The sequence below is a fragment of the Molossus molossus genome, unplaced genomic scaffold, assembly GCF_014108415.1.
Source record: "Molossus molossus isolate mMolMol1 unplaced genomic scaffold, mMolMol1.p scaffold_m16_p_21, whole genome shotgun sequence".
NCBI lineage: Eukaryota > Metazoa > Chordata > Mammalia > Chiroptera > Molossidae > Molossus > Molossus molossus.
Window position 1 is genome coordinate 7522139 of NW_023425357.1, and position 19898 is coordinate 7542036.

Below are 19898 nucleotides of genomic sequence, written 5' to 3' on the forward strand. Positions count from 1 at the left end.
TGAGGATAAAAAAAAAAGCTATACAAACTGCCTGACTGGTGTGGCTCACTGGTTGAGTGTCGACCCATGCACCAGGAGGTCACCGGTTCAATTCCCCGTCAGGGCACATGCCTGGGTTGCAGGCTGGATCCCCAGTAGGGGGCGTGCAGGAGGCGGCCAATTGATGTTTCTCACATTGATGTCCTCTCTCCCTCTCTCTGAAGTCAATCAACATATATTTTAAAAAATAAAAGCTATACAAGCTTTTAAATGATTTTAAAAAGCAGCTGATCTCTAGCACTTTGATGTGTGACTTTTATGATAATGATAATAATAGAGAAAAATCTAGCTAAAGAAATTAATCAGTCTCTTGAAACTCTCCGGGTTCGGTGTACTGCGTCTCTGGCCCTGGCCCTCGGAGCCCAGCAGAGTCACTGCACCCCATGGGCCGCGCCACGCCAGCGCCCAGGTCTCCACGCCAGCAGAGCAGGGTCTCCCAGTCCTCAGCGCCAAGTTCCACCTGTTCCGGCCGCGCTCCACTGCTCCGCGGTCCCCGCAGGTGCTTGCCTTCCCCTGGAGGCTCTTCTCGGCCTTCTCCGCTCACTCCTGTCTCAGCTTCCTCTCCCTCTCTCCTGTCAACAGTCATTTCTCAAGCTCCTACTACGCGCCTTTCACAGCCTGGAGCCTCCCTCCAACAGAACTCTCCCTGCCGGTGGAAACATCCACCCGCGCCTCGGGCCACGGGGGCCACCGAGCCCTCGAAACGCTGCCCGCGCGACCGGGAACCTCGACTTTATTTTTTTATCCTCACCCGAGGACACTTTTCCATTTTTTGTTCAGATAGAGCGGGAGGGAGAGAGAGGAAGAGACAGAGAGAGAAACATCGACGTGAAGGGACACATTGAGTGGCTGCCACCCACACGACCAACCGGGGCCGGGGACAAACTGCAACCGAGGCACGTGCCCTTAGCGGGACCCGAACCCGGGTCTCTCGGGACCGCAGGCCGACGTTCTAACCGCTGAGCCAAACCGGCCAGGGCCGGAACCTCGACTTTAAAACCTGTATCTAGTGATTATTGAATACCGAATAGTTCAATGATGGCTGAAATGCTGGCACTCAAGTCTGTCACTGGAAACGTTTTTAAGCGGAATTGGAAACACAGGGGCCTAGAAATCGACTTGCAGGTGTCCCGGTGATGAGATCCAAGTACAGACCAAGTCTTTCTTTTTTTTTTTTTTCATTGTTTTGTTCAGATAGAGTGGGAGGGAGAGAGAGGAAGCGAGGGAGAGAGAGAAACAGCGATGTGAAAGGGACACATCGAGTGGCTGCCACCCACATGACTCAACCAGGGCCGGGGACAAACTGCAACCGAGGTACATGCCCTTAGCGGGAACCGAACCCGGGTCTCTCTAGACCACGGGCCGATGCTCTAACCGCTGAGCCAAACCGGCCAGAGCCAGACCAAGTCTTTCTGATGGAGGGTAGGGGTCTATCTGAGAAAACGCACATGAGGCTCAGGATGAAAAGATGCAAAATATCTCGTTGATAATTGTTGCTGCTGATTACCTGTTGAAATGGTACTATTTCAGGTATTCCAGGTGAAATAATATATAATTAAAATTAATTTCACCTGTTTCCTTTACTGCTCTGTGTGTGTGTGTGTGTGTGTGCGTGTGTGTGCATGCGCACATGTGTATGGCTGTTAGAAAATGTTTACCTCCAGGAGGCTCATCTGTGGGAGAGCCTTGGTCTGGAGGGGGGGCCAACAGACAGACCACAGACACATGAATCCCACCTGGGGTGACAAGCCCCTGAAGGTGAAGGTTATGGCCACAGCGGGACATAACTCTTCACAGTTTGAGGCCCCCGTCTGGTCCCTTTCTCTAGCATGGAGGTTAAGAGTGAGGTTTCTGGGGCAAATCTCAGATGTAAATTTCTCTCTGGGCCTCAGTTTTACCATCTGTAAAATGGGTTGACATCTGCTGCCTCACAGGTAGGGCTGTTAGGAGACGGAAAGAACCCTCAGAGCCGGGCTGGCTCACAGTGACTGCTCAGGAGGATCGAAATGATTATCAGACTTCACCCTGACCTCACCCTTTCCAGCACCCGAGTTCCTGGCTGAAGAGGAGTCATCGGAATTAGAGGAGGAGGAGGAAGGAAAGACAACCATGCAAAGCCTGACTCAGCAGAGCCCGGTCCAGCCCTTGGCCAGGCATCTCCCGCTGCACCCAGGTCACAGATTTACAGATTCACAGCCCCGAGAGACCTGTGCCCGGCGGGTCCCAGAAAGTGAGCGACATGGGTGGACTTAACTCAGGGTGCCTCCCCGCACACCGTGTGATCAGGCACTGTTGCCTGCGTGGCAGGGTCCTTGAGGTCCTGGTTGAGGTCCCAGCCTGGGTCCAACTCCCTCTGAGAGTGACTGGCCTCACCTCTCCCACCCCCTGGACCTCCCTACGCCGGGCCAGGCTCTCCCTCCTTGCCCTGTGGTCCACTGTCCCTCTCCAGCCTCCCTGCGGCACACTGGGCCGCTCAGTTCTAGGTGGATCCCAGCTGTCCCCACTTCCCGGTCCCTACGCAGGACCACCAGGTACACGTCCCACCACCTCACCCCAGCCCCTAAGAGCAGGTGGGACCCGAAACACATCTTTCCTTCACTCTCCAAGCCTTGGTCCCTTGCAGAGGGGAAGGGGGACTGTGAGTGTCTTTCTAATTCTCGCCAAAGCACCTTAACGACTAGCGGCGGCCCAGAACCCCTTCCTCTCTGGCGGTCCAAATTCCATCCGGGCGACCGGGGCCAATGTCTCACTATTTATTTATTGCTTAAAACCCTGTTATTAGCGCCCTCCTTCCCCTCGGAAAAGGCAGCTCTGTGGCTGGCAGGGCTGCAGCCATAAAATCATCTGCGTGGCTCGGCCCTCCCGGGAAGGAGGGGCTGGGTCGTAAAACCAGGGCTGACGACCTCAGCCATAAAGAGGCCGAGATCTGAAAAGGCCAGCACGTGGCCTCCAAGATCAAAGGGGGCGGGGGAGGAGCAGAAACACAGGTCCAAGTGCCGGCTTGGCTGCTTCTGACCATGACCCTCTCCAGAAGGGGCTGGTCAAGGTACAGCCCAGTGCTCAGGATGGCCCAGGAAATATGGCCTCCTCTCTGGGCAGGGGCTACCTCCCTGATCCTGCCCCTCCCTCATCTTGCTCACCCTCTAATTCCTTTCACACCTGCCCATCCTGTCCAGTCAGCCTGGCTCAGTTCAAATCCCAACTCCGCCCACTTGGCAGCTGTGTGACCTTGGGCAAGTCACTCAACCTCTCTGGGCCTCAGTTGTCTCAATCACAAATGGAATGATAATAGTTCATCTCAAACAGTTGTTATGAGGATCGAGTGAGGTGATGGGTGGAAAGCACTGGGCATGGTGAGAGCTTGAAAAGTTCCCTAGGGCCCTGGCCCATGTGGCTCAGGTGGTTGGACATCATCCCAAACACCAAAAGGCTGTCGGTTAAGCTCCCGGTCAGGGCACATGCCCAGGTTTGAGGCTTGATCCCCAATAGGGGGCGTGCAAGAGGCAGCTGATTGATGTTTCGTTCTCACATCAATGTTTCTCCCTCTCCCTTCCTCTCTCTAAAATATATATATATATATTTATAAAAATATATGTGTGTGTGTGTGTGTGTGTGTGTATATATATATATACACACGTTTTTTTTTAAACTTCTCTAGGGATTAATGTCCCTGGGGCTTGTCCCTCCATGGGCTACACAGCCTGTAAACTGACCATAACTGTGTCTTGCCTACCTCCCGATTCTAACTTTTTCCTCTTAAAAATTTAATTTTGCCCTTATTATCCCTTTTTAGTCTGCCGCGTACATACAAGGTACATGGAACACATAACATTTATAAAACAAAATTGGTAACAAACCCCGTGGAGTAGAGCATTCTGGGTGACGTGTCTTGCTGGTGTCTCTGGGCTCCTCCTTGTCCCCTGGGGCTCCTCCCCACAACCGCTATCTCAAATGAAATCTTTGTCAGTTACCTGGTTTTGGGGGGACCGTTTTATCACATAGGCCTGTACCCCCAAGGCAATACATTGCTCAGCTGTTCTCGTTTGGGGAGGATGGGAACTTAAAGGAACCAGGCTGCGGACGGCGTCTGAGAGTTGCTTCTCAGACTTGATGTTGAGTCATCACGTGGCTATTGTGTAACAGTGGTCTCCACGGGAATTTTCCACTGCCCATGTGGCCCCTCGGATCCATGCAGTCTCTCATCCCAAGAGCTGCTGTCCTTTGCCCGTCCTGTCGCCCCTTCCTGCGTGCCCTGTCCTTGCCTGTCTTCTCATCCTGACTAACCGGCCAGCCAGCTCCAGCCAGCTCAGAGGGTGTCTCATCTCACCTCCATTCATTCCTTTTTTTAAAAATTAAATTTAATTAATTTATTTTTTATCCTCACCTGAGGATATTTTCATTGATTTTTTTTTTATTGGGAATGAGAGAGAAACATCGATGTGAGAGAGACACATCGATTGGTTGCCGCCCGTACAACCCCGACTGGGGCCGGGGATTGAACCCACAACTGAGGAATCAAACCCATAACTCTTTGGTCAGCCGGCTGGTGCTCTAACCACTGAGCAACACCAGCAAGGGCCTTTTCACTTCTTGACATCACTCTCAGAGATGTCATAGGCCTCCCTGAGCCTAGGACCACAGAGGTGGTCCCCACATTGTCCTTATCTGTCAACAGGTCAGCATTTAGGGGCCACAGGATGAGTTTGAAATGGAAAGCATGATCAGGAACCTACCTGTGGTGGCCAAGAGTCTTAAATTGTGGGAGGTGTTGGCCATAGGAAGCAGAGAGGTCCTCCCAGGCAAAGGTGGGTGATCCAGGCTGGAGGGGCCGTGGAAACAGCCAGATGGGGCCCAGTTAGCGAGGAGAGTGGGGACCATGGGAGCAAAGAGGTGAGGCCACAGAAGAAGCAAGACAAGTGATGGGACCCTCGGCTCGCTCCCCCATTTTAAACAAGAACAGTTCCGCCTTGATCTCTGTGATGTGGTTCCGCCTGGGAGTAAGATTTCTCTTGGCCAAGGGTATGTGTGTCTTTAAAATGTTTTGGAAACCATCACCATGGGCGCTGGGGAGCCGTGGAAGGGACTTGAGCTGGGCATGGCCAGGGGTAGATTTGGAGATTGGAAGAGACTGCTCTGGAAATCCCTGCTGAGGGAACTGAATATGCAAAGGCACTGAGGCAGGGAATGGTGAGGTGTGGCCGGGAAACTGGAAGTCAAGGGCTGGATGGAATGCAGGTGAGGGAGGAGATGGAGATGGGTGGCCAGAGTGCCAGGGCTTGGAGTGGCTTTGGGACTGGGAGCAGGGGAGGGGCAGCTCTGGGAAGGACTGGAGGGGGGAGGCTAGAGGGAGGCTCTAGGCTAGGGGCTAAGAGGAGGCCTGAGCTGGGGCCATGGGAAAGGAGAGAGTCAGGTTAGAGGGAAGTGGGGTTGAACAGTGACAGGCTGTGGGAGGGAGAGGAAGGAAGGGACAAAGGCAGTGCGTGGGGTTCTAATCTGGTGACTGCTGGGCCCATCCCTGAGGTGGCACGCCGGGAGGGGCAGCAGTTCTGGGGGTGCCGCTGAGTTCAGTGGGGGCCTTGTGTTTCTGCGGGGTCTGGGACGAGGCCCCAGAAGGGATGCTAAAGGCCCTCATGGGAGGCATCCTTCTGGGTTCGGAGGATTCCAGAAGCTCATGGAAAAGAAAGGTGGAAATCCTAAGAGCAACACCCAGGGGGCTGCAGACATTCAGGTCTAGAGGTGTCTTACAGCTGAGGGTTATTTGCCTCCATTTTTCAGATGAGAAAACTGAGGCTGAAACCTTCCCAGAGGCGGAACCCAGGTGGGGATTCGGTTTATCTCCGGAGGGAGAAACTACAGGCACCAGCCTGGTGGCCTCCCCCAGCCTGAGAGGCCCAGAGACACCGTGAGGCTTGTCTATATCACACAGCAATTTGAATTCGGCCGCTCCTGTCTCTGGAGTCTGGGACACCAGGGAGGCCTCTCTTGCCCCAGCACGTGCGAGGGGAAAGGGCCCGAAGCGTTATGGCTGGAGGGGCCCAGAAGGCCAGTAGGAGACCCTTGCCTGGCAGAGTGTAAGATACTGGGAGTTGAAGATCATGTAAGTAGCTTGCTGTGTGACCTTGGCCAGGCCACCTGCCCTCTCTGAGCCTCTGTTTACTCATCTGAAAAACGGAGCCATGGGGAGGGGGTATCACCGAGGCTGCTGAGAAGAGGAGAAATCATAGACTCTGGGGTCAGACAGACTGGGTTCAAGTTTGCTTCTGGCTGCACGATGAATCACTTTCCCTCTTAGCCTCAGTTTCCCTATCTGGCAAACAAATACTATGAAAGTGTCTGACTCATCCTCAGGAACAAAGGAGTTGTGCCCGAGAGGTGGTGGTGGGGGGGGTGCTCCATCCTAACTTCTCCTGTGAGGTCCAAGGAGACGGGGCCCACCTTCTGGGCCCCCAGCCCACTGGGACCCAGCCTCCCACTCTGGGACTCAGCTGTACCCTGGGCCCCAGCCACCTCTGTCTCCCATCAGCACCGAACAGAGCTGGTGGTACATACCAGCCACTGTGAGGGGAAAGCACCCCGATGTGAGAGCTTTCTAAGGTGGCCAGGAAGGAAAGGGGTACAGCGGGCCCTCCTGTTTCCTGAGCACCTACCGCATAGCAGCCTGTCTGCCTCACCCAGCCCTGTATCCGGGAGACAGACGGCTGTGGGCCCCTTTGACAGACAGAGAAACTCAGGCCCCAAGAGGGGCAGAGACACCCAGACATCCCAGCCCGTGACTCAGGACAGCGACTCCCTTCTGGGAGAAATCAGCAGCCGGAGTGGCCGATGGACCCAGCCTAGCCAGCAGGTCCGCGGGGTCTGAGGCTGAGGAGTGGGGGCGGGGGCGCCTGCCGGAGGAGGCCCGTGGCTCTCCCTGCAGGCCTCCCCCAGGGGATGCGTCTCACCTGATCTCCGAGATGTCGTCATCGTAGGAGCCCCACAGGGCCGGGGCCCGGGGTGCAGCGGGCCCGTCCATGGCAGGCGGGCGAGGATGGGGAGGGGAGGACGTGCAGGGAGCAGACGGCACGGCACGGGGACCCGGTATGGGCAGCAGCGGCGTCTGCCACCCGGGGAACCCTCCAGGTGCCTACCTCCGCGCCCAAGGGGAGGGGCAGCACCCAGCCGGTTCTCCCAGCTGCTACCCACGCCTCCAACAGTGGGGAGAGGCCGGGAGGGAGCCACCCTTCTCCGAGAGTGGGGAGGAGGGGTGATGGGCAGGTCCTGGGCATCTTGTTAAGTGCGTGGGGGCAGAGTCCAGGGGTCAGCGTCAACCCGCACGGGAACCTTCCAGGCTGCTGGCTCCGGGCATGTCGGTGCCCACCTGGAGCCTGTGTTTGCTCATCTGGCAAAAGAGCCCATCCCATCCCAGAGAGTCCATTCGTTCGTTCGTTCATTCATTCGTTCCTGTATTCACTCGAGAACTTTTTATTGAGCGCCTCCTGTCTGCCAGAGCTTTTCTGAGTCCTGGGACAGCTCTGGACAGAAACTGCCCCGTGGGCTGACACTGTGCGGGGCGCACTAGAAACAGACTGAGAGACAGAGACACAGCCGGGGCCACAGCAGCTCAGGTGGGAGAGAGACCGAGGGAGGGTCAGCGACAGCGAGAGACAGAGACAGAGACAGCGAGAGGCCAAGGAACGGGCAGAGAAACAAGAGGGTCAGAGATAGCGAGAGATAGTGAGCCCCAGAGAGACCCAGAGATGCCTCCAATAACCCCCAGACAGGGCTCGGTGTGGGGGTTTGAAGGTCACAGCACCTGGTTTGAATCCCAGCTCCAGCACCTCCCAGCTGTGGCACCCGGAACCAGTCCCATCGGCGCCTTGTGCCTCAGTTTCCCCAACCGTAAGAGGCACTATGTCACAGGGCTGTTGACTGGGTAAAACATTTCTCAAGCAGTAGGCTCAGTAAAGTCAGCATCCCCTTCTGCTCTGTCCCCCCAAACCCCCAAGCCCGCTGCCCCCACCCAGTCGTCTCCTGAGCCTCGGAGACCCGGAGTCCAGTCACGAAGGCCAATCTTCTCACCAAAAGTGACTTCTTCTTCTTCTTCTTCTTTTTTTGACGAAGGAGGAGCTTTATTTTATTATTATTTTTCTTTCCTTTTCTCAATCCTTACCTGAGGATATGTTCATTAATTTTAGAGAGAGAGGAAGAGAGAGAGAAACATCGATTTGTTATTCCACATATTGATGCATTCTTTGGTCGATTCTTTTTTCATTTTATTTATTTTTTATTTTTTTTATCGAGTGGGAAGGAGAAAGAGAGAAAAAAACATCGATGTGATAGAGCCACATCGACTGGTTGCCTCCCGCATGACCCGACCAGGTCCGGGGACAAACTGCAACCGAGGTACATGCCCTTGACCGGAATCGAACCCGCAACTCATGGGTCCTCGGGCCAATGCTCCAACTGCTGAGCCAAACTGGCCAGGGCAATTGGTCGATTCTTGTATGTGCCCGGACTGGAGATGATCCTGCAACCTTGGCGTATTGGGACAATGCTCCATCCAACTGAGCTACCCAGCCAGGGCAAAAAGTGACTTTTGAAAAATAGGACAAAAGGAGTGTGCATACCTTTTTTTTATTTTTTTAAGTGTTTTTAAATGTCTGAGCATATAAGTCTAGAAAGAAAATTAAGATCCCTGTGACTGTCCTTCTACTCACAGGGATAACCATCATTAATTAACATTTTGGTTGAATCTTTCTAGAAATTTATCCTCATTTTTCTAGCATGTGCCAGAGAAATTTTGGTTGAATGAATAAAAACAAAAATATCACTATTTAAAATTCTATTTGCTGACCAATTCCAGTTTGCCACATGTTGCAATGTGAGTTCGATGGCATGTTTCAGACACAGAAAGGGGCCTCAGAGAGGGGTGACTTGCCCAAGGTCACACAGTGTTGCCCACCCTCACTCTGAGCAGAAGACAGTCATCGTGGGGCGTCGCAGCCCCCCAGTTCATCTGCCCAAAGGCCCATCTGTGGGAGCCGCCTCTCACCCTCCACCACACCGGGACTGAGTTTGAATCCTGCCCCGTCTACTTTCAGTATTAACTTTGATGTTTTCATCGGTGAAAGGGCTTTCTAGAGGGGGTGGGGAATCAAGAGGACCTGCTGTCCCTGTCTGGGGCTCAGTGGACTTTCCTAATGTAGGGATGGCGGGGGCTGAGTGGAGACATGTCACCTGGCCCTGGGGCCTTGGTCACCTCACCCTTGTTCTGTCTTCAAAGGCCCTTCGTTCCTGGCTCGGAGGAAGTGACAGCCTTGTCTTGTCCCTCCCACTGGGACCTCAGCTGAACTCTGCTGCCAGGCCCCCCACAGCACTGCGGGAACCAGAGGGTGGGGCACAGTGCCAGCCAGAAGCTCACGTTCTCAGGGTAGGGCGAGTCTAAGGGGAACAGAACACCCAGATCCTTGAGGGAGACAGGAGGGCAAAGGTGGGGGGCAGTCCTGGGGAACAAAGAAATCCAGGAAGACCCAATGGGGGTGTAGAGGAGGATGTTGAAAGGAGAAGGTGGGCCTGAAGGCTGTCTGAGTGGGAGGTGACCTGCCAAACAAGGGGACCCAGAGGCCCAGGAAACAGTTCCCACCTCCGGCCTTTGCACCTGCTACTCCCTGTCTGACGTGCTCTTCCCCAGGCACACAGAAGCTTCCCCACCACCCTCCATCCAAGTCTGCCCCGTCACACCCGCTCCAAGCTCTCCACCGATGTCTCCACCCTCTCCTGCCGGACTTTTCTCCGTAGCTCGCGTCCCCATCGACATCCCGAGTGTTTTCCTTCTTGGTCTTGCTGACTGTCTTCTCATCAGACCGTCCACTCCGTGAAGATGGGGCTTGTGACATGTGTGTCCCCTGCTGCATCCAGAGAGAAGCACCGGGTAGAGTTCCCAGAATGCACTGGATGTTCAACAGATGCTGTCGAGACAGGACGTGGCTTGTCACGGGGTGAGGGAGGAATGAGTGATTGGTGGTGCCTGGAGGAACCAGTCGATCTATTTAGAACAAGGGGATGGAGTCCGGGAGATGAAGGGCCTGAGTAGAGGGTGAGAGACCTAAGCTCTGAAGGAAGTGGAAGCAAGAAAAAGAAGACACGAGCCCTGGCCGGTTTGGCTCAGCGGTTGGAGCGTCGGCCTGCGGTCCGGAGAGACCTGGGTTCGGTTCCCACTAAGGGCACGTACCTCGGTTGCAGTTTGTCCCCGGCCCTGGTTGGTCGTGCGGGTGGCAGCCACTCGATGTGTCCCTTCACGTCGATGTTTCTCTCTCTCTCTCTCCCTCTCTCTCCCCCCCACTCTATCTGAACAAAAAATGGAAAAATGTCCTCGGGTGAGGATAAAAAAAAAAAAAGGAAAAAGAAGACACTAGAATAGCATCTTACTCAGTGGCAGGGAGAGAGGGAGAGTGATCGGGCCACTGACCCCACAGAAATGGTTCTGGGGAGGTTCTAAGCATCTGGAGGAGAGGAAAGAGACTTGGAAACCCAGTGCCAGCTGGATGGGGACACGGGGAGGAGAACTGATTGTCCATCCGTCCATCTATCCATCCACCAATCCATCCATCCATCTCTCCATCTTTTCATTTATCCTTCATCCATCTCTCCATCTTTTCATTCATCATCCATCTATCTATTCATCACCCATCCATCTCTCTATCTTTTCATTTACCCTTCATCCATCCATCTGTCTCTCTATTTATTTATCCTTCATCCATCCATCTGTCTCTCTATTTATTTATCCTTCATCCATCCACCCATCCATCCATTCATTCACCCATCCATCATCTATCCTTCTGACTGATATCTAAGAAGGCCTCTGGGTCAGGGCCTGGCATTGTGTCCCCAAACGAGACCGGTAGGTAAACATGGCTTAGACCTGTGCCGTCCAACACATGAGCCTCTGGCCACTTGAGGCTATTGACCACTGGAAATGGGGCACATGTGACCAAAAAGTGAACATTTGCAATTTTATTTAACTTTAGTTCATTTACATTTAACTTTAAGAAACAGAAACAGTGTAAAAGACTCCTTTAGTAAAACCACATTTCAAGGTAACCCACCAATAGTTTAGATACTGATTATATATATTGAAATGATGATATTTTAGATGTATTGGATTAAAGAAAACATATTTCTAAAACTAATCTCACTTTTTACTTTATTATTTTAATCCTCACCCAGATAGAGTGGGAAGGAGAGAGAGAGAGAGAGAGAGAGAGAGAGAGAGAGAAACATCGATGTGAAAGGGACACATCGAGTGGCTGCCTCCTGCATAACCCCAACTGGGGCTGGGGACAAACTGCAACTGAGGTACGTGCCCTTAGCGGGAACCGAACCCCAGTCTCTCTGGACCGTGGGCCAACGCTCTAACTGCTGAACCAAACTGGCCAGGGCTCACTTTTTATTTTTTAACACATGTGGCTACTAGGAGTTTGGGATGACACACACACGGCTAAGCAGTGGTGGAGTTGGCTGCTGGCCCGGGGTCACTTTAGTTTGCCTGGTGTCCTGCCTGCAGGTGCCCCACACCTCTGGGAGGTCACAGGCACGGGTGCCCCAGTAGGGACCCGAGTGGGGAAAGCATCTAGGTGGAGGGCCTGGTGCAGGCAAAGGCCTAGAGGCCGCAGAGACAGCTGGGAAGTTTTCCTCCTGGCCCAGGAGGGGAAATCTGGAGCCCTGGCCAGCGTGGCTCGGTGGTTAGAGCTTCAGCCCGTGAACCAAAGGGTTGGGGGCTTGATTCCAATCAAGGGCATATGCCTGGGGTGAAAGTTCAAACCCCTGCCTGGTTGGGGTACATGCAGAAGGAAACCAACTGATGTGCCTCTCTTGCTCCCTTTCCCTCCCTCCCTTCCACGCTCTCTAAAAATCAAGGCGAGGATTAACACCAGCAACAAAAGAGATGGGACATCTGGAGATAGGGGGGCATTTCTGGTCCAGGGGTGGTTACTCACACTGTCTCTGGGGACTTGAGGGGAGCAGGGAGCAGGGCCAGACAGGGCTGGGCTGGGCCGAGGACATGCCGTCTGCCCCAGTTAGCTCCTGGGAAGATGTTAGCTCCTGGTCACCCAGCGCCTGACCACCAGCAGGTCCCCCTCCGGCCTCAGATGCCAGCGAATGTGAAAAGGGCGCAGGAAGCTGTCCCGGTCTGGCTGAGGGCAGAGAGCAGAGAGGGGGGAGCTCCGACACACAGCCTCCCCCCGGCCCCCAGATCCACGTGCTCCTTTGTTCCTGGAGGCTCAGACATGGGCAAAGGGAGGTCACTGGGTCACGAGGTCATATTTCCACAGAATTGGGGCCACTGTCACCTCCAGAGCCCGACCTTTCCATTAAAAGCTAGTAATTGCCAGGAATTCTGGGAGAGCTGAGGACGGGCCAGCTCTGGCTGCTTAGAGGCAGGGTTCCCAAGAGGGCAGAGACTGGGGGCAGGGCTCTCACATCCTGGAGCCCAGACAAGGAATCTGAATGGGGTGGAGAGCAGGACAGTGCGGGGCTGGGGGTCCTGACTCCTGGTCTGAGGGAGGAGGGGCTGGGGGCCTGGACTCCTGGTCTGAGGGAGGGGAGGCCGCGGTCCTGATTCCTGGTCTGAGGGAGGAGGGCTGGGGTCCTGACTCCTGGTCTGAGGGAGGAGGGGCCGTGGGGCCTGAGGGAGGGGGGGCCGGGGGTCCTGACTCCTGGTCTGAGGGAGGAGGGCTGGGGTCCTGACTCCTGGTCTGAGGGAGGAGGGGCTGGGGGCCTGGACTCCTGGGTCTGAGGGAGGAGGGGCCGTGGGGCCTGAGGGAGGGGGGGCCGGGGGTCCTGACTCCTGGTCTGAGGGAGGAGGGCTGGGGTCCTGACTCCTGGTCTGAGGGAGGAGGGCTGGGGTCCTGACTCCTGGTCTGAGGGAGGAGGGGCCGTGGGTCCTGTCTCCTGGGTCTGAGGGAGGAGGGGCCGTGGGTCCTGTCTCCTGGGTCTGAGGGAGGAGGGGCCGTGGGTCCTGTCTCCTGGGTCTGAGGGAGGAGGGGCCAGGGGCCTGGACTCCTGTGACCCAGACAGAGATGAAACTGGGACACTGAGACATCTGGACCTGGGGAAAGGGCGGGTCATGGGTGGGGGATGCCAGGTCTCCAAGGCTATCCAGGGCCCCTTGGAGAAGGAAAAGAAGACATGCTGGGTGGGGTGGGAGGAGGGCAGCTGACACCTCACAACCGGCGTGACTCCCTCCCCCCAGCCTTCTCCTCTAATCAGTGGCTCCATCTTGGGGTGTGCAGATTGTAGAAACCTCCTCTGCTCTCCACCCTGATTACTCCATCCCCACGGAGGAGCCCGCCCCAGGGTCGATACTGTAGTCCGAGCCCCACCCACACACTCAGGCAGGCGCCCCGCCCACCCTGCTGCCGAGCTGGGCTGGGGCTGGGCTGCGGGCCTAGTGGGGCAGGTCACACCTGGTCTCCTCTGGGAGAGTGGATGGCTGGGGACCCTGACCCGGGATCGGAGGCGGGCAGAGACTGAGGAGGATGCTGAGGGCGGGGTGATCTGAGAACCTGGGTCCTTCCCTGCTGCCTGGTCACGGAAGGAGAGGGATGAGGCACCGAGAGCAGAGAACAGGTGTCTCAAGACGCAAAGCCTGGTGGTGACAATGTGTAAGGAAAGCGAAGCCTGGGTCTGAGGGAGGAGGGGCTGGGGGCCTGGACTCCTGGGTCTGAGGGCACAGTTTGGGAATGGGAGTCAGGCTCCTGGTCCCTGAGGCTGGGATGGACAGAGCCAAGTGAGTTTCCTGTGGTGGGGGTGTTGGATATGGGAGTCTGGAGTCCCCAGTGATGGACCAGTGAACAGAGAAGCTGCCCCGCCCCCACACCTTCTGGTCCTCCTGGGCACTCCCCGCAACATCCTCACCTGTCCCCAGCACTTTTCTCTGCCAAGATGCCAGGACCTGCCAAACCAGCTGTGCCAGTTGGGCATTCCTGTGACCACCCCCCCCCCCACACACACACACACACTCACACTCTCTTCCTTCCCTCCAGTGGCTTCAGGGAGGTCTGGGCCCAGCCCTGGGGTGGTGAGCAGGTGGGCGGAAGGCCAGCTCAAGTGGGAGAACAGGACATCCCAATCACTCCTCCATCATCCTCACTCCTGCTGGCCCTGCTGGTCCTGCTCATCCCTGCTGCTTCTGTCGTCCTCCTGCCCTGGGCATGGGTGCCACCGCACTTCCTCCTGGGGCGGCACTTCCTCCTTGGCCCTCAGTCCCCAAAACCTGCTCTGCCAAACGTCCCTCCTGCCCGCTGTGCTCCTGGGTTTCATTCATTCATTCATTCATTCATTCATTCATTCTTTCTTTCTTTCTTTCTTTCATTCTTTCATTGGGCAACACCTACAGAACAGGTCTAGTCGATGCCAGGCACTGTTCCAGGCGCTGGGGAAACCTTGGTGAACAAATACTGAGAATGAATTGTGGTGAGCTGAAGAACGACCCCTCCCGAAGGTGTCTCGGGAACAACCCTGGAACCTGCAAGCAGGTGACCTCGCGTGGCCAAAGGGACTTCTGCAGATGCGATCACGTTGTGGATCTCCATATGGGGACATGACCCCGGGTTGTCTGGGTGGGCCCAGTGCAATCTCAAGGGTCCCTATAAGTGACAGAGGGTCAGAGGTAGAGAGGGAGAAATGATGATGGACACGGAAGGTCAGAGTTGGAGACTTGAGGATGTTCGGCTGCTGGCTTTGAAGGTGATGGAAGGGGCCAGAGCCAAGGGATGCTGGCGGCATCTGTAAAGACCAGGAAGCAGCTTCTCCTCTGGAGTCTCCAGAAGGAGCTAACCCTGCCGACACATTGATTTTAACCCTATAAGAACCACTTCGGACTTCAAATCTCCACAACCGTAGGATAATAAATGCTGTTTTAATCCGCTCAATTGTGGTCATTTGTTACGGCGGCCACAGGAAACTAAAAATAACAGAGAGCCCTGGCCAGTTTGGCTCAGCGGTTAGAGCATTGGCCTGAGGACCAGAGAGTCCCGGGTTCCTTTCCCACTAAGGGCACGTACCTCGGTTGCAGTTTGTCTCTGCCCCAGTTGGAGTCACGTGGGTGGCAACCACTTGATGTGTCTCTCTCAGATCGATGTTTCTCTCTCTCTCTCACCTCCTTCTCTCCTGCTCTATCTGAAGATACATGCCAAAATGTCCTCTGGGCCCTGGCCAGTTTGGCTCAGCGGTTAGAGCATCGGCCTGCGGTCCGGAGAGACCCGGGTTCGGTTCCCGCTAAAAATGTCCTCTGGTGAGGATAAAAATAAAAAATAAAATAAATAAATAAATAAATAAAAGTAACGGAGAAATTGACAGGCAGTGAAAGACCATGTCACCAGCAAGGAGTGACAAGTACTAAGAAGATTTAAGTCAGGCGAAGAGGCTGAAAGTGCACCAGGGGCTGTATTAGGTAGGGTGATCAGGGAAGGCCTCCCGGAGGAGGTGACATTTTGCAGAGCACTGAAGGTGAGGGAGAGAGCCGGGTGGAGGTGGTGGAAGACAGTTGCAGAGAGAAGACAAACGCCAGTGCAGCGAGGCCCGGTGCCAAGAGCGCACCTGGTGCCATGGAGGAACCTGGAGGCGGCCAGCCTGCTTGGAGCAGAGGGTGTGAGCGGCAGCAGACAGTCCTTACAGTGCCTTTGTGTCCATCGGAAAAAGACTCCCTCCTTTCTCAAGTGAGTTTTTTAAACCTATGAGCATATTGTCAAACAGCCTTAGTAATGGTGTGTGGTTGCCCCACAGGGAGAACTTTCCAGATGAGCGTGTGCATTGTGTACCACGGGAGAAACTAAGGCCGAGCGGGAGACTAGGAGCCTGGGGGGCTGTTGAGTTGAATTGCAACTTTTTTATTTATTTATTTATTTTTTATCCTCACCTGAGGACATTTTTCTATTTTTTGTTCAGGTAGAGTGGGAGGGGGAGAGGAGAGAGTGAGAGAGAGCAACATCGACGTGAAAGGGACACATCGAGTGGCTGCCACCCACACGACCAACCAGGGGCCGGGGACAAACTGCAACCGAAGTACGTGCCCTTAGCGGGAACCGAACCCGGGTCTCTCGGGACCGCAGGCCGACGCTCTAACCGCTGAGCCAAACCGGCCAGGGCACAACTTTTTTTTTTTAATGCAGTTTTTTTCTTTTTTAATCCTCACCCAAGGATATTTTTCTATTTATCTTCAGATAGAGTGGGGGAGAGAGAGAGAGAAACATCGACATGAAAGGGACACGTGGACTGGTTGCCTCCTGCGTGACCCCGACCAGGGCTGAGGGTGAAGCGCAACTGAGGTACGTGCCCTCGACAGGAATCAAACCCGCGAGTCATTGGTCCTCGGGCTGATGCTCTAACCACTGAGCAAAACCGGCCAGGACTTAAAATGCAGCTTTTTAAAAAAAAAAAATTATTGATTGACCTGGCCGGTTTGGCTCAGCAGTTAGAGTGTCGGCCTGCGGTCCAGAGAGACCCGGGTTCGGTCCCTGCTAAGGGCATGTACCTCGGTTGCAGTCTGTCGCTGGCCCTGGTTGGGTCGTGTGGGAGGCAGCCACTCGATGTGTCCCTTTCACGTCGATGTTTCTCTCTCTCTCTCTCCCTCCCACTCTATCTGAACAAACTATCAAAAAATGTCCTCGGGTGAGGATTAAAAAAAAAAAAATTATTGATTGATTTGAGAGAGAAATAGCGATTTGTTGTTCTACTTATTTATGCATTCATTGGTTGATTCTTTTAGTTAAAAATATGTTTTTATTGATTTTTTTAGAAAGAGAGGGAGAGAGAGAGAAACATCGATGTGAGAGAGAAACATCGATCCGCTGCCTCCTGCACACCCCTGACTGGGGATCCAGCCCACAACCAGGCCACGTGCCCTGACCAGGAATCGAACTGCAACCTTTAGTGCATGGGACGCCGCTCAACCAATGAGCCACACCGGCCAGGGCCATTGGTTGATTCTTGTGTGTGTCCTAACTGGGGATCAAACCCGTACCCTTGGTGTATCAGGACAATGCTCTAACCCAGTGAGCTGCCCAGCCCAGGGCTGAATTACAACTTGAAACTGAGGTGGTGACATCTGAGCAAGCATACGAACGAGGTGAGACCAGGAAGGACAAAGTTCAGGAGGCGGGACAGTGCCTCTCAGCCAGCAGAGCAGAGATGGGGGAGCTGGATCCAAGCCCACTTTTCCTCCGTGACCTGGGACTGATCCCGGTGTGGCAAGCTCTCTCCCGGCTCCGGGGAACCGAAACGCCTTGCCCAGGTACAAGCACAGCCAAGGACACCTGTGTCATTCCAAGCTACAGAGTCATAGTTTTATTGTATTTGTCACACACTTACACAGCACTTACTCAGTGCCTGGCCCGGTGCTGAGAGATCTACACAGCTATTCAGTGAATCCTCAGGCTTGGCGCTTACGAGATGGCGCTATTATTTATTATTTTCTTTTCTTTTCTTTTCTTTTTATTTTTTGATCCTCACCTGAGGATATTTTTCCTTTTTTTTTTTACTCAGAGCGGGAAGGAGAGAGAGGAAGAGAGAGAAACATCGATGTGAAAGGGACACATCGAGTGGCCGCCACCCACACGACCCAACCAGGGCCGGGGACAAACTGCAGCCAAGGTACATGCCCTTAGCGGGAACCGAACCCGGGTCTCTATGGACCGCAGGCTGACGCTCTAACCGCTGAGCCAAACCGGCCAGGGCTATTATTTTATTTTATTTTATTTTTTGGTACGTGCTCCTAGCGGGAACCGAACCCGGGACTCTCTGGTCCACAGGCCGACATTCCAACCGCTGAACCAAACCAGCCAGGGTGATGGCGCTATTATTATCCCCACTTTACGAAGGAGGAAACAAGGCGCAGAGGGCTGATGTCACTCACTCAGCTCGGAGTCAACTCGGCAGCCCGCGCTGTCGGCATCCACTGGGCTCGAGACCAAACGCTCTGAACGTCTCCTGGTCCACAGTTCACACTTACTTCACGGTGGCCGGGGGGTCGTATCCTCGTCCTGGTGGCCCCGCACGACCCTTGGCTAGCTTTCCAAAGCCGGTCCTCAGGCAGAGGAAGCTGGAGGCCCGGGGAGTCCAAGTGTAACTGTCTGTGTCCCCTGTTGCTTGGCCACCTCTGGAGGAGAAATTGTGTCTGCCCTGCTCACCACAGGAGGCCCACCGCTCTGGGAACAAACTGGGAAGACTTCACCACAAACACTGAGCCCGGTGGTACTCAACCAGTGTCAATTTTGTCCGCCGAGGGGACATTTAGCCACGTCTGGAGACATTTTGGGTTGTCACAAAAGGGGGTAGGAAATGCTGCTGGGATAATGGGCTGAGGCCAGGGGTTCTGTTCAACATCCCACAGGGCACAGGATGGCCCCTCAATGTCACAGAGGAGCCCAGATGAGAATCCCTGCTTTAGACACACCCCTGGTTTGCAGGAAACACGGCAGAGAAGGGTCCAAACCAGAGGAATCTACAAAGGAAGGGACGGACCCAAAGGTGGGGCGTTTTATTTTTTTATTTATTTTTAATTTTTATTTTTTTATCCTCATCCAAGGCCATTTTTCCATTTTTTGTACAGACAGAGTGGGAGGGAGAGAGAGGGAGAGAGAGAGAGGGAAACATCGATGTGAAAGGGACACATCGAGTGGCTGCCACCCGCATGACCAACCAGGGCCGGGGACAAACTGCAACCGAGGTACGTGCCCTTAGCGGGAACCGAACCCGGGTCTCTCCGGACCGCAGGTGGACGCTCTAACCGCTGAGCCAAACCGGCCAGGGCAGGTGGGGCGTTTTATACAGGACAATATGCCAGGCTCGTCCGCAAACACAGAACTCTAGCTAACGATATGCCTGTTGGAGGGCTTAGGGGTGAAGTGTACTGGTTTCTGCAACTCAATTCGAAATGCCTCCGAAAGTTCTATGCGTGCAATGCTACTGCAATTTATAGTAATATGTATTTGGTCTTGATCCTCACGTCTGTCACAGAGCTCCTGGGACCCTTGGACTTTCCTAAGTGATAAGAGCGATCAACATACCTTTTATTCATAACAAGCCCTTTCAACCACATTTGAGTTATATTAACGAGGTGACTTTTGGGAAGCACCTGAGGGCGGCGGGGGCTGGTTGCCAAGGGAACCGACGGCATGATTAGAGGGTTGGAATGTTCAGTCCCAACCCTGACCTCCCGGGACGGGGCGGGAGAGGGGCTGGAGGCGCAGCTCCATCACCGATGGCCAGTGATTTCATCATCATGCCTGTGTAACGAAGCATCCAGTAAAAACCAAAAAACCAGCGTTCAGGGAGCTTCCGGGTTTGCGGACACGTGGGGATTGGGGAGGGTGCACCTGGAGAGAACACGGGAGCCCGGTGCCCCTTCCCGCTCCTGGCCGGCTGCGTCTTTTCCATCTGACTGCTCCCGAGGGAGGCACATCCGTTCAGAATAGATCGGTGACCTAGTAAGTAACATGTTTCTCTGAGTTCTGTGAGCTGCTCTAGCAAATTAATGGAACCCAAGGGGGGGTCCTTGGAACCTCCAATGAGCCAGTCGGAAGCACAGGTGGCAACCTGGACTTACAGTTGGCATTTGAAGTGTGGAGAGGGGGTAGTCTTGTAGGACCGAGCCCTCAACCTGTGGCATCTGGTGCTGTCTCCAGGTGGGTGGTGTCCGAATGGAGTCCAGTTGGAGGACACCCCGCTAGCGTGGGGGGGTTGCTTGCTGTGGGGAGAAGCCCCACACATTGGAACTGGAATTGGTGTCTGAGTATTACATACCCACTGGCTAAAGTTCGAAAGACCTAGCCCTGTCCTGATGGCTCAACTGGTTGGATTATCGTCTCCATACAGCAAGG

At 54.5% G+C, this 19898-nt stretch overlaps 1 protein-coding gene across 1 annotated transcript in view; it reads right to left on the bottom strand.

The window, feature by feature from the left end:
* The window catches only part of SULT2B1 (sulfotransferase family 2B member 1), a 31532-nt gene extending 24386 nt beyond the window's left edge, over window positions 1-7146 (bottom strand). Inside the window, exon 1 of the mRNA XM_036275008.1 lies at window positions 6981-7146. Coding sequence (XP_036130901.1) covers window positions 6981-7051 — 71 coding nt within the window. The 5' untranslated portion in view covers window positions 7052-7146. The remainder of the gene's footprint in view (window positions 1-6980) is intronic.
* Window positions 7147-19898: the final 12752 nt, after the last annotated feature.